Below are 17,535 nucleotides of genomic sequence, written 5' to 3' on the forward strand. Positions count from 1 at the left end.
GGGAAAAAGTGTATGTGTATATTATGGTGAAAGATTGAAGTGTGGATTCTTTTTTTTTTTTTTTATTCTCTATGTCTGTTCATACACGGGGGAAAATGTTGAGAGGATACATATCTATTTGTTAATACTGTTTACCTGTGAGGAGTGGGACTAGGAAAGGAACTTCATACACTTTTATACTGTTTGAAAATTTTTAAATTTTGTTTAATTTTATTTTTGGCTGCGTTGGGTCTTAGTTGCGGCACATGGAGTCTTTCATTGCAGTACGGGGCCTCTTCATTGTGGCGTGTGGGTTTCTCTCTAGTTGTGGTGCATGGGCACCAGAGCATGCAGGCTCAATAGTTGTTGCACATGGGCTTTCTAGTTGTGGTGTGTGGGCTCCAGAGAGCGTGGGTTCTGTATTTGAGGCACGCGGGCTTCTCTGTAGTTGTGGTGCGCAGGCTCAGTAGTTGCAGTGTGCTGGCTTAGTTGCCCCACGGCATGTGGGATCTTAGTTTTCCGACCAGGGGTTGAACCCGTGTCCCCAGCATTGGAAGGTGGATTCTTAACCACTGCGGCACCCTGTTTGAAATTTTTATAATAAGTATTTCTTTAAAAAATAGCTTTATTGATTCACCCATTTGAAGTGTACAAGTCAGTGGTTTTTAGTATATTCAGAGACTTGTGCATCCATCACCACAATTAATTTTAGAACATTTTCATTATACTCCTTAGCCATAACCACTTAATCCTTAATCCTCTCCCTGCCCCAGCCCTGGGCAACCACTAATCTGCTTTCTGTCTTTATGGATTTGCCTCTTCTGGATATTTTTTATATACTACATGGACTTTTAGTGTCTGGCTTCTCACTTGGCATGTTTTCAAGGTATGGCTGAACAACATTCTTTTGTATGGATATGCCACCTTTTATCTGTCTTATCTGTTGATAGATATTTAGGTTATTTCTACTTTTTTGGCTATTATGAATAATGCTGTTCTGAAATTAATGTCTTCTGAAGCACAAACGTTTTATTTTGATGATGTCCTGTTTATTTTTGTTGTTGCTGCTTGTACTTTTGAAGTCATAGCTAAACCATATGCCAATTTTTTTTTCTAAAAGTTTTGTAATGTTAGCTTATATATTTAGATCTTTAATCCCTTCTGAGTTAATTTTTTTATTATGGTGTGAGGTAGGGGTCCATCTTCTTTGTTTTGCATATGGTTATCCAGTGTCCCAGAACCATTTGTTGAATATAACAAGCATTTCTTGCTTCCATAATTTTAAAATGATAAAAGTAAAAGATTGGAATGATAATTTGCTAAAATGGCAAAAGTAAATGTGTTCTTGATAACAGGAGACTTCAGTCTGAAGAGTTAGTAAGCAAGGAAAAGATTAAAGATAGAAAGGGAGGCAATAACTGCTGGAGTAAGGCCTATGGAAAAGGTAGATTCAAAAGCATAGATAGATGCTCTAGCCTCTGAAAGGCTGAAGGACAATGCTTCTACCAAAGTACAAGAGAAAAATGTAAGAATAGATGCTTAAGAATTGGTGGTAGCAGAGAAGAAAGTTGAAGATGTCAGAAGACCAGGTTCTCTTGGGTGATAGGTTCCAGGATGAAATAGGAACAGTTATTTTATCAAGATGTATTTAGTTTGAAACTTTATTAGAACACTTGCCAATCTTGCGTTGCAGTTATCTATAAAAATCAAGTCAGTAGTTGGTTGCTTATAAAATTCAAAAATCTATGAAATTGTTGCCAGGCAAAAAAGGTACATTGACATATGAGATTAGTTCTACCAGGAACTTGGTCAGAATTGGAAGAAATAAGGTCTTAGTGTATTTATCAGGTACATCCTTTATAACAATAAAATTCTTGGATCCTTCCTATTTCTGTGACACAGAGGAATTCTACTTGGCCAATCTCTATAAATTTGCATGAGATCATCAGACAAATACTTATGGTAAAGTAAAATAAATCTTGGATTAGTTCTAAGACATCTTCAGGATTCATTCATTCAGCAAACATTTATTGAGCATCTACTATGTGCCAGGCACTATGGATATAGTTGTGAGCAAAACCAGGCAGAATTTATATGTATTTGGAACTAGTAGTTGAATGAAGATGTCTTACCTTAATCAAATAACAAATTAATGTACAATTGTTATAAATGCCACAAAGGAAGGATATGTAGTACTATAAAAACATATTGGGGTGGCTGCCTTCTCCACTTCCAGGTGCATGGAGGTAGCATCTCCCTGATGTGCTTCAGGTTGCAGGTAGTTGCCAACCCTGAGATTAACGGAGGGCTGTGAGACGCCCACGATCGTTCTGCAGGCACAGGTGCCACTACTCTCCCATCTCCCAATGTAGGGTGATTCTCATAGTAGCATCCAGTAGCTGCCCACCAAAGTCACCGTGATCCATTAGATATTAGAGGTACCACTTGATTAGTTTTGTGAAGAACAATTTCTTTACATCAAAGAAAACATTGAGTATCTTAACAAAGAGACAAAGATACTTCTTTCCTCTTGGAAAGAAGAGGAGTGCCAGCAGGACCTCAAAATTTTTAATATTTATTTATTTATTTTGGCTGTGCTGGGTCTTAGTTGCAGCATGTGGGATCTTTAGTTTGCGGCATGTGGGATCTTTAGTTGCGGCATGCGCGCTTCTTAGTTGCGGTATGCAGACTCTTAGCTGCAGCATGCGTGCGGGATCTAGTTCCGCAACCAGGGATCGAACCTGGGCCCCCGGCATTGGGAGTGTGGAGTCTTACCCACTGGACCACCAGGGAAGTCCCAGGACCTCAGTCTTTTGAGGAAACAGGCTGAAGAGGATTCCCATGGGGTTGGGGTATTCTGATCCCTACGGCATCTGGGAAATGGAGTGGATGATGCAAAATAGATGGTCCATGCTGTGGTAGATAATGTGTGCTGGCAAATGTCTCTGGACCAAAAGACCTTGGTACTGAAATAACTTCAGGGCTACGTGGCGTGGCGGGCAGCATTCACAGCTGGGTGCATGAAAGTAGCATTCTTTGAAGATGTAGTTCCAGCAGTTAGGAAATGGAGAAGCTGGAATGAACGTGTATATCTATTTTGGGCAGTGTGCAGAGGAAGATATTGGTGAGTTGTCAATGTTACTTTGATACCAGTATTGGGCAAAGTGGAGAATGAGTTGCTGAATGATTGCAAACAGTATTGAGTGCTTGGTCAGCAATGTCCTGTTTATGATAGACATTACACCTCGAGGCTAGTGCTACTGAGGAAGTGGACATGTATGTAGCTGTGGTGATAAGACATGACAGTGTGGGATTAACACATGATGAAAAGACTAGAGCTTCATCAAATCCTTCAGCAAATTGTACTTGCCCTTCTCAACCTAGAAAAGGATTTCTAAGGAAGACAAACCGTTCCTCGTAGTTTCCCTGTTGTCTAGCTTTATTTTAATGGTAAAAGCGACTTACTTTTAAAAATGTATATGTATACACACAAATATGTATGCAAATATGTGTGTGCTCAAATTACCTACCACAGGTACATGAGTGGAAAAACTCAGTTCCGTGAAATGAAACTTACTCTATTATATGTAAAAATTGTTTGAAACCACAACACTAACCCTTATTGAAGACAAAGTGTAGATATTAGAAAAAATGACTAAAATACAGATAAAATGTGTCAGGTATCAGGTCATGCACCAAAATGGAAAGCTAGTTTTGAGAAGTTATTCAGAAGACTTGCTGTTTTAAAAGCTGGAAGTGTTTCAAAGGCTTATTCCTAATAATAATTAATTGCCCCCGTTTAATTGTGAGGGAATAAAATTTAGATCACAAGAGCTGCATTTCACAATATTTGCCTAACTGTATACAAAAGACAAAGATATTTGCTTGTTCTCCAAAAGAGGGCAACATTAGAAAGAAAACTCACTTCAGTTTTGAACAATTGAATGTATATTACTTAAGAAGAAGCTCTTTAAATCAGTGCACCTTTTCTCTGGTACAGCAAACAATTGCTTTACCAGTGAAAAGGTGCATTGATTTAACAGCCAAAAAAGAGATATAGTTCTTAATATTTCATGAAACAGCCCTAATCCTGTCAGTTGTTTTCATTATAGATTTTATAGTTGCCTTTCTGACCACTTCTTAGCAGTCTGAGAAAATATACTGTTATTTACTATTTAAAAAAAAATGATTTTATGGAAATCAGTCCATCAGATCAAGAGGAATCCTAATGCATTTTCCTCTGAAATGGATGTGAGAAATGTAAATTTTGTAACAGTATTATTTATCTTCCTTTACTTATAATAGCATGTCATGTCAATTTCATGTGATTAGTTAAAAACTTTTTCCTCTTACTGTTCCAAAAACAAAACAAAACAAAAACCTGGTCTGGCACAGGGAGGAGTCAAGGAAGGCTTCTCTGAAGAAGAGACAACTAAAATGATAATCCAAAGCCTTAAATTTGCAAAGTTAAGCAGAAGAATACTCTGGGTAGAGATGAGCATGTGCACTAGCCTTAGGGCAAGAAGAAACATTGTTGAATAAGTGCTGCTGGGGCACTGGGAGAAAGACAAAATACAGTGTGAGAGGCTGTGAGGGAGACCAGGATGGAACATCCAGAGAGACTAAAGGAATACCTGGAGAATGAATGAGTCAGGAGGAGAGTTTCAAGAAGGATGAACATTCTGAAATGTTACTAAAAGAGCAAATACTATGAGAATGGGAAAATCTTGTTAGATTTAGGAGCATAGTAGGGTTATGGGTGAGATATTAGCAAGAATAGTTTTGATGGAGTGATGGGGACTAAAGCTAAATTGGAATGGATTGAGAAGTGAGGAGTCAGTGAAAAGGTTGACTTGAAGATGGAGGAGAAAGAAATTGGTGGCTGGAGAGAGAAAGAATTGAGGGAAAGAATTTTAAATTTTTGCTTATTTATTTAATGGGAAAGTCTTAAGCCCTGTTAAAAGCTGTGGGAGGAATTATTGAAAAGAGATGTTGATTTTATGAGAGAGAAGGGCTCATCAATGATTTATGGTTCCTAAAATGGCAGGAGGTAATAGAATCTAAGGCAGAGGATTGGCCTTAGATAATGGAGAGAAATCTCCTCTTGGAACTGGAATGAACTAGAATGAACTATGTATAAGGAAAAGATTGTATGGTTTCTATTTTATCTGTGACGTAGGAGATATGTAATCCACTGAGTGAAGGAGTCTGAGGTGGGTTGGGGTTCAGAATAGAGGCGAGAGTAAGGCCCATTTGGAGTTAGTGTTCATGATTGTTTTGTTTTGTTTTGTTTTGTTTGGCTGTGTTGGGTCTCGTTGCCGCTCGTGGGCTTTCTCCAGTTGCTTCGAGCGGGGGCTGCTCTTCGTTGTGGTGCGTGGGCTTCTCATTGCAGTGGCTTCTCTTGTTATGGAGCATGGGCTTCAGTAATTGGAGCCCGCAGGTTCAGTAGTTGTGGTTTGCGGGCTCTAGAGCGCAGGCTCAGTAGCTGTGGTGCACAGGGCTTAGTTGCTCCGCGGCATGTGGGATCTTCCTGGACCAGGGCTTGAACCCGTGTCCCCTGCATTGGCAGGCGGATTCTTAACCACTGTGCCACCAAGGAGGTCCCAGTGTTCATGAATTTTTAGTGGAACATATCTGCCCTATCTCATGACTTTTTCTAATATGATTTGGTGTTATAGGTATAAGCTTGGAGAAAAATTCATCAGGCTTGTGTTTTTTGCCAGACAGGTGAGTTTAGGCTTTTAGTCAAGGATGCTGTTGAGGGAATTCTCCGGTGGTCCAGTGGTTAGGACTCCATGCTTCCACTGCAGGGGGCACGGGTTCGATCCCTGGTTGGGGAATGAAGATCCTGCAAGCTGCATGGCGCGGCTCCCCCCCACCCCCCAAAAAAAGAATACTGTTGAAATGATGGACCAAAGCTTGATGAGAGAAGTGAAGAAAGAAAAAGTCTAATAGACTGGGAAAAAGCATATGTAAAGGAGAGAGCTGAATTTTGCTGTGCCATGTTATTGAGCTATAGTTCCCATACCGTAAAATTACCCTTTAAAGTATACAGTTCAGTGGTTTTTAGTCTTTTTTAGCTTTGCAGTCATCACCATTATCTAATTCCAGAACATTTTCACCACCCCAAAAGAAAATCCTGTACCCATTAAGAGTCATTCCTTAATACTGCCTTCTCGTGGCAACCACTAACCTACTTTCTGTATTGATTTGCCTATTCTGGACATTTCATATTAATGGAATCATAATGTGTGACCTTTTGTATCTGACTTATCTTTCTTAACATAATGGTTTCAAGGTTCATCCGTGTGGTGGCATGTATCATTACTTCCTTTTCATGACACAATAATCTGTCTTATGGATATATCACATTTTATGTATCTGTCTATCAGTTGATGGACATTTGTATTATTTCCACTTTTTGGCCATTATTAATAATGCTACTATGAATACTTATGTACAAGTTTTGGTATGACCACACACTTTACTTTCTCTTGGGTATATACCTAGGAGTGGAATTGCTAGGTCATATGGTAACTCTGTGTTTAGCAATTTGAGGAACTGCCAAAGTGTTTTCCAAAGTGGCTGCACCATTTTACATTCCTACCAGCAATATATGAGGGTTCTAATTTCTTCACATCATCACCAACACCTTTTTGGTTATAGCTATCCTACTGGGTGTGTTGGGTACCTTTTAAAACTTTTTTACTTAGGCAAGTAATACATGAATTTTTCTTATAAAACATTAGCATTATATAAATCAGGCTAAAACCCCTATGACCTTCACCTTGGCCAGTTCCTGTACCTTATCTAGAAGGAACAGTTGTTTTCATTTTGATGTATGTATTTTTTCAGAATTAAAAAAAATTCTCAGTGTAGATAGTCCTATATAGTCTTCTTACATTAATCCATCTGTTTTCATTAAAACTCAGTAATAAATGGTATTAGTTTTTTTCCCTTTCCAACCTGTAGCTGTAGAATGTAACATGTTTTAAAAATTACAACATCATTAGTAAAAATCGTATCAAAGGGTTTCCCTGGTGGCGCAGTGGTTGAGAGTCCACCTGCTGATGCAGGGGACGCGGGTTCGTGTCGCGGTCCGGGAAGATCCCACATGCCACGGAGCGGCTGGGCCCATGAGCCATGGCCGCTGAGCCTGCGCGTCCGGAGCCTGTGCTCCACAACAGGAGAGGCCACAACGGTGAGAGGCCCGCGTACCGCAAAAAAAAAAAAATCATATCAAAGAAGCAAATGAAGTAAATGCCTATAGATAAAGCCTTAATGTCCTGTATATTCGGGCTTTTTAAATGCCAGCTATTGGTCTTCATGTATTGAAACTTTATCAGTAAAACTAATAATTTTTTTCTTGTTTTTAGTGCCTGGCTCTCTGGCTATGAAAACCCTGTGGTGTCTCGAATTAATATGAGAATACAAGATCTCACAGGACTAGATGTCTCCACAGCAGAGGAATTACAGGTAGGTAATCACATCCTACACTTCTTCAAAAGATGCTTCAGATGAGATTTTTTCTGTCACTATACAGGCAGTACTCAATTTGCATGATACTTTGAGACTGTAAAAGTGAATATATAAGCTGAAACCATGTACAGTGATCTTAATAATCAGTAGGAAAAATTGTTCTGTGACCTTTAAAATTTTTTGTCAAGACATTAAAAACTCTTACTGTTGAGTATAAACGTATAGGGAAATGAAAAATATGTAACACTAGTATTTATTAAGTACACTGTGATTTTTTTTTTCATTCCTAGGCCTGTCAGGTGGCCATGGCAGTTTTCTTTTTTTAATAAATTATTTTTTTCTGTTTTCTAGTAAGAAATAATTCACATGCCATAAAATTTACCCTGGTTTTAATATTCACATGATTGTACAATCATCAACACTATTTTCATCACCTCCAAAGAAACCTCAGTTAAGTAGTCACTCTCCATTCCCCCTCCCTAGTGCCCCTGGCAACTGCTTCTCTACCTTCTGTATGTAAGTTTGCCTATTCTAAATATTTCATATAAATGGAGTAATACAATATGTGACCTAGTGTATCTGGCTTATTTCACTTGACAATGTTTTTTAGGTATATCCATGTTGTAGCATGTATCAGCACTTTATTCTTTTTCATGGCTGAATAATATTAACATTCTCTTGTTTGGATATACCACGTTTTATTTATTTATCAGTTGGAGGGCTTTTGGATTGTTTCCAGTCCTTGGCTGTTATGACTAATGCTATTTGTCTACAAATTTTCGTACAAATGTCATTTAAATCTCTCTTGGGTATAAACCTACATATGTAATTGCTGGGTCATGTGGTAACTTTAATATTTGAGGAACTGCCAAACTGTTTTCCAGAATGGCTGCACCATTTTACAATCCCATTGGCAATGTATGAGGGTTCCATTTTCTTCACATCCTTGCCAGCACTTGTTCTTGTCCAGTTTTTTTATTAAGGTCATTCTGGTATGTTTGAAGTGCTATCTCATCATGGTTCTTATTTGCGTTTCCCTGATGGCTAATGATGTTGAGTATCTTTTCATGAGTTATTGGCCATTTTTTAAAAAATTTATTTATCTTATTTATTTTTGGTTCTGTTCAGTCTTCGTTGCTACATGTAGGCTTTCTCTAGTTGCAGAGAGCAGGGGCTACTCTTCATTGTGGTGCATGGGCTTCTCATTGCGGTGGCTTCTTTTGTTGCGGAGCATGGGCTCTAGGCGCGTGGGCTTCAGTAGTTGCAGCATGCAAGCTCAGTAGTTGTGGCTCTTGGGCTGTAGAGCGTGGGCTCAGCAGTTGTGGCTCACGGGCTCTAGAGCCAGGCTTAGTAGTTGTGGCGTACGGGCTTAGTTGCTGCATGGCATGTGGGATCCTCCTGGACCAGGGATTGAACCCATGTCCCCTGCATTGGCAGGCAGACTCTCAACCACAGTGCCACCATGGAAGCCCCAGCCATTTTTATATCTCTGAAAAAATTTCTATTCAAATCCTTTGCCTATTTTTTATTGGGTTGTTTTTATTGTTGAGTTGTGTTATTTATATGTTCTGAATACTTGACCCATATTAGGTGTATGGGTTGCAAATATTTTCTCCCGTTCTGTGGTGTGTCTTTCACTTTCTTGATGGTGTCCTTTGGCAAAATATTTTTAATTTCTATGAAGTCTGATAGGTCTTTTTTTTGGTTGCTTTGGCATAAGGTGTTTAAGAAACCATTGCCTAATCCAAGGACATAAAGATTTACACCTGTGGTTTTTCCTACAGTTTTTATGGTTTTCTTTCTTACATTCAGGTCTTTGATCCATTTTGAGTCAATTTTTATATATGGTGTAAGATAGAGGTCCAACTTTATTCTTTTCATGTGGTTAGCCAATCGTCCCAGCATCATTTGTTGAAAACTAGTCTTCTCTATTGAATTGTCTCAGTATTATAAAATATTAGAAATATTGAGGATTACAGTGTTTTATTTCTTTGTAAACACTTACCAAGAATAGTTTATGTTCCTTCATCTCATTTGTGAAACTTATGATACAGAGTGAGCATCTTTTCTCTTCCTTCGCAAATTGTCATACTTCTAAGTTTGGATCAGCTTTCAACATTTTATCCTTTGTGCTTTCAATGTTGTTAAATATCTCTGAGGGATCTTTTATTGTCGATTTTTTTCCAGTCACTTCCTCTAAGACATCTTCTTCATCCTTTTCATCATGATCACTTTCCTTATGTTAGTAAGTTTACCTTCACCACATTCCTCTGACTGCGTATCTAGAGTTTCTCAAACAGCAAAAGTTAGAAGCATTTTCCTTGTCAGCCTTTTCTTCTGTGTCTGCATTTAAGTCTGATTTCTTTTTTGGCGGGTGGGGGGTGGGGGAGGGGGGCTCAGCATGAAGGGATTCTTTTAGTATTGGAGTATAGTTGATTTACAATGTTGTGTTAGTTTCAGGTGTACAGCAAAGTGATTTAGTTATACATATATGTATATCTATTCTTTTTCAGATTCTTTCCCCATATAGGTTATCACAGAGTACCAAGTAGATTTCCCTGTGCTATACAGTATGTCCTTATTAGTTATCTATTTTATATATAGTAGTGTGTATATGTTAATCCCAAGTTCCTAATTTATCCTCCCCCCAACCTTTCCCCTTTAGTAACTATAAGTTTGTTTCTGAAGTCTGCCAGTCTGTTTCTGTTTTGTAAATAAGTTCATTTGTATCATTTTTAGATTCCATGTACAGTGATCATATGCTGTTTGTCTTTCTCTGACTTCATTTAGTATGACAGTCTCTAGGTCCATCCATGTTGCTGCAAGTGGCATTATTTCATACCTTTTATATGGCTGAGTAAAATTCCACTGATACATGTACCACATCTTCTTTATCTATTCCTCTGTTGATGGACATTTAGGTTGCTTCCTAAGTGCCCAGGAGTGGGATTGCTGGATCATACGGTAGCTCTATTTTTAGTTTTTTAAGGAACCTCCATACTGTTCTCCATAGTGGCACCACCAATTTACATTCCCACCAACAGCATAGGAGGGTTCCCTTTTCTGCACACCCTCTTTAGCATTTATTGTTTGTAGACTTTTTGATGATGGCCATTCTGGCCAGTGTGAGGTGATACCTTCGTAATTTTCTTGTTTCTAGTTGTGGCCCTTTGTTTTCTTCCTAGAGAAGTTCCTTTAGCATTTGTTGTAAAGCTGTTCTGGTGGTGCTGAGTTCTTTTTAGCTTTTGCTTATCTGTAAATCTTGTGATTTCTCCATTGAATCTGAGCAAGAGCCTTGCTGGGTAGAGTGTTTTTGACTGTAGTTCTTTCCTTTTCATCACTTTAGATATATTGTGCCACTCCCTTCTGGCCTGAAGAGTGTCTGTTGAAAAATCAGCTGATAACCTTATGGGGATTCCTTTGTATGTTACTTGTTGCTTTCCCCTTGTTGCTTTTAATATTTTCTTTTTAATATTTGTTGGTATGATTAATATGTGTCTCAGCATGCCCCTCCTTGGGTTTATCCTGTATGGGACCCTCTGCTTCCTGGACTTGGGTGACTGTTTCCTTTCCCATATTAGGGAAGTCTTCCCCTACTATCTCCCCAAATATTTCCTAAGGTCCTTTCTCTCTCTCTTCTCCTTCTGGGACCCCTATAATGTGAACGTTGGTGCATTTAATGTTGTCCCAGAGTTCTTTTATACTGTCTTCATTTCTTTTCATTCTTTATTCCTTTCCACAGCAGTGATTTCCACCATTCTGTCTTCCAGCTCACTTATCCATTCTTCTGCCTCATTTATTCGGCTATTGATTCCTTCTGGTGTAGTTTTCATTTCAGTTATTGTATTGTTCATCTCTGTTTGTTTGTTCTTTATATCTTCTAGCTCTTGTATCTTCTCAGTCTGTGCCTCCATTCTTTTACTGAGATCTCGGATCATCTTTACTATTACTCTGAATTCTTTTTCAGGTAGATTGCCTGTCTCCACTTCACTTAGTTCTTCTGGGGTTTTATCTTGTTCCTTCATCTGGAACATTTTCCTCTGCCATCTCATTTTGTCTAACTTTCTGTGTTTGAGGTCCCACAGGCTGCAGGATTGTAGTTCCTCTTGCTTTTGGTGTCTGCCCCCTAGTGGATGAGACTGGTCTAAGAGGCTTGTGCAGGCTTCTTAGTGAGAAGGACTGGTGCCTGCCCACTGGTGGGTGGAGCTGGGTCTTGTCCCTCTGGTGGGCAGGACCGTGTCAAGGGATGTGTTTAGAGGCGGCTGTGGGCTCAGGAAGACTTAAGCAGCCTGTCTGCCTGTGTTCCTGCCCTGTTGGTTTTTTGGCCTGGGGCATCCCAGCACTGGAGCCTAAGGGCTGTTGGGTGGGGCCAGGTCTTGGCATCAAAGTGGCAGCCTTTAGGGCAGCTCACGCCAGTGAGTACTCCCCAGTGTCTCCGCCACCGGTGTCCTTGTCCCCATAGTGAGCCACAGCCACCCCCACCTCCCAAGGAGATCCTCCAAGTCCAGCAGGTAGGTCTGACCCTGGTTCATATGAAGTCACTGCTTTTTCCCCTGGGTTCCCATGCACACAAGACCTTGTGTGTGCCCTCCAAGAGTAGAGTTTCTGTTTCCCCCCAGTACTGGGGAGTTCCTGTGATCAAGCCCTGCTGGCCTTAAAAGCCAAATGCTCTGGGGGCTCCTCCTCTCAATGCCAGACCCCCAGACTGGGGAGCCTGACGTGGGGCTCAGAACTTTCACTCCTGTGGGAGAACCTCTGTGATATAAATATTTTCCAGTTTGTGGGTCAGCCACCCAACACTTATGGGATTTGTTTGTATCACAAATGCATCCCTCCTGCTGTCTTGTTGTGACTTCTTCTTTGGAAGTAGCATATCTTTTTTGGTAAGTTCCAGTCTTTTTTGTGTTGACAGTTTCTCAGCCATTAGTTGTGATTTTGGTGTTTTCACGAGAGGAAAGGTGAGCTCAGGTCCTTCTACTCCCCGATCTTGTCCTGGAACCAAGTCCATTTAAATTTGATTTGAATTTCACTTACAGCATTATTGCAAAGACTCTTGTTGTGACTTCTTCTTTGGAAGTAGCATATCTTTTTTGGTAAGTTCCAGTCTTTTTTGTGTTGACAGTTTCTCAGCCATTAGTTGTGATTTTGGTGTTTTCACGAGAGGAAAGGTGAGCTCAGGTCCTTCTACTCCCCGATCTTGTCCTGGAACCAAGTCCATTTAAATTTGATTTGAATTTCACTTACAGCATTATTGCTTTCCATTTCTCTGCTGTACTGTATCTTTGTTGGCCAATTTCTTCTTCTAATTGTCTGTTTGTTTTTGTAAAATATCACATAGGTTTTTACTGGGAAATAAGGAGGCAGCATAACTACATGCTTTGCTGTCTGTGCATGAACTGAATAACATATGCAGTGACCAATCACTGATAAACTTTGAAAGAAGTGACATGACTGGTCATTGATCATGATATGTAGCTGTTATTTGTATAGTAATTTGTGGACTGAAGAGCTAGTAGCAATGTTTGCACTTTATGCAGTTACTCACAGTTAATGATGTAACATGGTAACTGAAATGTCCACTGTGTTGTTGGGGGTCTGGTGTCCAGGGTTAGCTAAACCATGGTATCTGAGATTTGTGCCTTTTGAAACTGTGCAAAACAGGACTTCCCGAATTTAAATTTGCTTATATTAAGTTATTTACTCCATGGTCATCTACAACTTCCTTGGTACTCGTTTGGTTATTAAAAAAACTATGATGTGTCTTTTTCTTTCCTAATTTGTATTTATTCTCACCTGCCTAACCTTCACAGGCTCTTTCAGGGTACTTGATATATTTCTAACTTAATAGTCTGATCCAACCCAACGAAGGCATCTACAACATATGAAGTAAAATATCCACAGTAATAACAATTTACATAGGACTTGGACTTTGCTGTAGGCAACACTTTTAATTATGCACTCATTTCATTTCATCAATAATGCTCTTTAAATTACATTCTCCTTTCATTTTCTTAGCATTTTGTCATATTGGGATGGAAGGGAGGGAGTTAAGGAAGGTATCATTATCCTTATTTTACAAATAAGAAAACTGAGGTGTATCCAAAGTTACATATACTGCATTGTAACTAAGAAATCTGGAACTTGAGCTCAGACCAAATATTTCTCTTACTTTCTTTTGCTGCTTCATGCTGGGGCATTGTCACATCCAAATGAAGTTGTCATGGCCTTCCAACAGGAATAATTAAATTGGTTTTAACTTCTTCCCTTTTTTACCTAAGTAGAGAAAAAAAATATGTAGGAAACTGGATTTCATTAAAGTAGATTGGGAGTTTGCCAGCATTTTGGGCTTTGGAAAACATGAGTCTTGATTTAAATTCCCAAGAAAAGTGTTTAGTAAGAATTAATAATAAAAATATTGAAATTCTAATTCTAGAAATTTTTAATTCAAATTCAGGTTTTAGTTTCTTATATATTAAGGAAAAGCATGTCCCCCGAAACATTTGCTAAAGAAAAGCATATTAACTAAGGTTCTAAAATAGCATATAGTAGCTATCCTTAGTTTTTCATCCTTGGTTTTTTAGGAACTCTTTATTGATTTAAAAAATGCTTTGCTTCTCATTTATTTAGAAGTACCTAACCATGATATATAAGAGGCCAAAATGGGACTCATAGGTTTTTTTGAATAGTAATCTTGATAGCTCTTTCATTCATGTTTTGTTTCTCTCCTTCAGGTAGCTAATTATGGAGTTGGAGGACAGTATGAACCCCATTTTGATTTTGCACGGGTAAGTTAAAAAAAAAAAAGGCGAATGAAGGAGTTCCACTAAAGCTTAGGCATGACATGTTAATTCTGTTCTTTTAGTATTAAAAATTCATAGCTGGGCTTCCCTGGTCGCACGGGTTCGAGCCCTGGTCTGGGAGGGTCCCACATGCCACAGAGCAACTAGGCCCGTGAGCCACAACTACTGAGCCTGCGCGTCTGGAGCTTGTGCTCCGCAGCAAGAGAGGCTGCAATAGTGAGAGACCCGTGCACCGCGATGAAGAGCGGCCCCCGCTTGCCACAACTAGAGAAAGCACTCGCACAGAAACGAAGACCCAACACAGCAAAAATAAATTAATTAATTAATAAACTCCTACCCCCAACATCTTCTTGAAAAAAAAAAAATTCATAGCTTATTTGGAATTTGTGGAAGCATGGTGGAACAGATATTCTGTAAAGCCTTTTAAAGCAGTAAAAAATACCTAGAGACAGGGTAAAAGAACTTAGCATACTTTTAAATGCATTGCTGAGCTTTGAAGAAAGTAAAGGAAATTCTCAAAGGCAAACTGAATAGAGAAAACCTAGAGACTAAAATTAGAGTGGTTAAAGGGAGCAAAAAAGCTAAGGCTGGAGGCATGTACCTCCAGGAATCTAGAGCTTTGGGGATTAATAGCTCTGTGAGAGGACCTGCTATAGTGTAGGCTACTGAACTGAGATACCTGCATAAAACCTAAATCTCCAAAAGGATTACACCTTCAGAGAAAGAAAGAATGGCCTAGAAACTCATCTGCTTTGAGTCAAGACCCTTCAAAAGAGTTTCCTCTCGCATCCTAGCTGGAATATGATGTGTTATGGGGAGCTTTTTCTGGCAGTTTGAAAGCAGAGGCCTGCCAATAGATACAGATGCCCCCGGGATGTCAGATACTTCAGTTATCAGATACAGAATATAAAAAAACTATATAGGTCCAGTCTAGCCTCCTCTGGGAGCGGGCAGTTGGCGAGCCCACGCTAACCTGCGCAACTCTGTCCTGATCCCCGAGTTCTCACATGGTGCCCAGACAGATCGGATCGAAGCCATGGCCATTCTTTTCACTGTTGTTGCCAGGGGAACCACTATCCTTGCCAGACATGCTTGGTGTGGAGGCAACTTCCTGGAGGTGACAGAGCAGATTCTGGCTAAGATACCTTCTGAAAATAACAAGCTAACGTACTTACATGGCAATTATTTGTTTCATTACATCTGCCAAGACAGGATTGTATATCTTTGTATCACTGATGATGATTTTGAGCGTTCCCGAGCCTTTAATTTTCTAAATGAGATAAAAAAGAGGTTCCAGACTACGTACAGTTCAAGAGCACAAACAGTGCTTCCATATGCCATGAATAGTGAGTTCTCAAGTGTCTTCTTGGCTGCACAGCTGAAGCATCACTCCGAGAATAAGGGCCTAGATAAAGTGATGGAGACTCAAGCCCAAGTGGATGAACTTAAAGGAATCATGGTCAGAAACATACATCTGGTGGCTCAGCAAGGCAAAAGATTGGAATTATTGATAGATAAAACAGAAAATCTCGTGGATTCGTCTGTCACCTTCGAAACAACCAACAGAAATCTTGCCCGAGCCATGTGTGTGAAGAATCTCAAGCTCACCATCATCATTATCATCTTATCAGTCATATTCATCTATATTATTGTGTCACCTCTCTGTGGTAGATTTACATGGCCAAGCTGTGTGAAGAAATAAAGTTATCATTAACCAAGGATACGAGAGAACAGGGAGTTAAAAGCAATCCGTTTGATTCAGGCCTTTTAATACTGACAGATGGTGTCTACCAGTCTTTTCAACCCTCTTCTTTCTCTCTTTTGTTTTAATATTGTTCTGTGCCTCCAGATTTATCTTTGTCCTATCAACCAGTTTATTCCAGTGCACTTCAGACCGAACCATTTATTGCAGCAGTAGCCTTAAAAAGGCATTTTGTTTCTTTGGTTTGTTAACTAGTGTCATCTACTTATAGATACATTTTTGTTTATAATTGCACAAAGCTATCACAGCTAGAAACCACCTGTCTTATGAGCTGTCTACTGAAATTATGGACGACCTTTGTGCACACAAAAGTTCAAGAGACAGATAGTATTGCTAACATCTCATCTTAATGTCCTTTGATTTTGAAGGGTATTAAGTGCTTGGAAACAATATACATGGAGAATTGTAGTTATTTTGGGAATTGTAATTAATTGTTGGTGTTTCTAGGAGCCCAAGCAGGTAAAGCATTAAACATTTTATCTCAGTGAGATGGGGAACGTTTTGCTAGCCTCTTAGAAGCAAACAGAATTATCCTTGTCTGCCTATTATTAACTTTTAGGAAGAAAGTTTTGATCATTCACAAACCTCGCAGAGCTTGATATCCTCTGTTTCCCCATTGCAGTTGATTTAAGAAGACAGTGGTTTAAATATTGTCGAAGGTTGTGGTTTTTTTACATATTCCTTTTTCTTTGGTAGATATTTAGGGCAATTGTATAGATAATAGAATGGGTAGTGGACGGAATGGGGAGGCACATTTCTCTGGCTCACCAAAGAAAAAGAAGAGAACCACAGTGGAAAAGCCCAAACTGAATATAGTCAGCAGTCAACTCCAGGATTTGGGTTTGACTGGTGTTGAATAATAGTTTGAGCATCCTTTGCGGTTTAGTAAGTTCTTTAATCTGCCTAGTTTTGAAGAATTCTTTTGTGAAACTTGAGAGTAGACAGTATGATGCATGAAAGAATGCAAGACATTTTAGCTAACATCCATGTAACTGCAGCGTGAAAAGACTGGAGTGTAATCATACTGCTTTGGCTACTCTGGCATCTGTTAGCTAGTGTGTACTTTTAGTGTGTATCTGAAAGGACAACATTTGCTGCCCTAGATCTAATTGCACTTATTTATCAATAAATGCCAGTAAATGGACATTATATTACATTTGACTATTTTCCCAATGAAAGAACAAATTGGTCTGTAAAACCTAGTCACCTGTTTAGCCTACTCATGTGCCTTGAATATTTATATGTGTCACATAATCTGGCACCTGCAACCTGTTCTTCCATCTGTACCATTCAATTCATGCTGATTCATTTATTTGACATATATTTTCAACCCCCTGGAACTCTTTTCCTGGTGATCATGTATAGTGCAAATGTTTTTTCAGTCCTCTTTATCAACACTAATGCCTTTTAATTACATCAGCATTTCCTGTTGGAAAACACATTTGTTCCATGAAAACATTTGGCATTCCTTAATAATAATTTCCAAATGTCTTTAATTCCAAGACTTAAAGCTTA

At 39.2% G+C, this 17,535-nt stretch overlaps 2 protein-coding genes and 1 pseudogene across 4 annotated transcripts in view; all 3 read left to right on the forward strand.

Moving 5' to 3' along the window:
* The window catches only part of P4HA1 (prolyl 4-hydroxylase subunit alpha 1), an 85,160-nt gene that overhangs the window by 57,745 nt on the left and 9,880 nt on the right, over positions 1-17,535 (forward strand). For all 3 annotated transcript variants that reach the window (XM_024753131.1, XM_024753130.1, XM_024753132.1), the window contains exons 10-11: positions 7,356-7,455; positions 14,190-14,243. In XM_024753131.1, coding sequence (XP_024608899.1) covers positions 7,356-7,455; positions 14,190-14,243 — 154 coding nt within the window. The remainder of the gene's footprint in view (positions 1-7,355; positions 7,456-14,189; positions 14,244-17,535) is intronic.
* On the forward strand, positions 1,304-3,363 carry LOC112404947 (enolase-phosphatase E1 pseudogene; annotated as a pseudogene).
* Positions 15,295-15,960, forward strand: LOC112404942 (vesicle-associated membrane protein 7-like). Its single transcript, XM_024753133.1, has 2 exons — positions 15,295-15,375; positions 15,499-15,960. The coding sequence occupies exons 1-2, from the start codon at positions 15,295-15,297 to the stop codon at positions 15,958-15,960; spliced, it is 543 nt and encodes a 180-aa protein (XP_024608901.1).

Source organism: Neophocaena asiaeorientalis, unplaced genomic scaffold (genome assembly GCF_003031525.2).
Source record: "Neophocaena asiaeorientalis asiaeorientalis breed wild unplaced genomic scaffold, Neophocaena_asiaeorientalis_V1.1 scaffold719, whole genome shotgun sequence".
Lineage (NCBI taxonomy): Eukaryota > Metazoa > Chordata > Mammalia > Artiodactyla > Phocoenidae > Neophocaena > Neophocaena asiaeorientalis.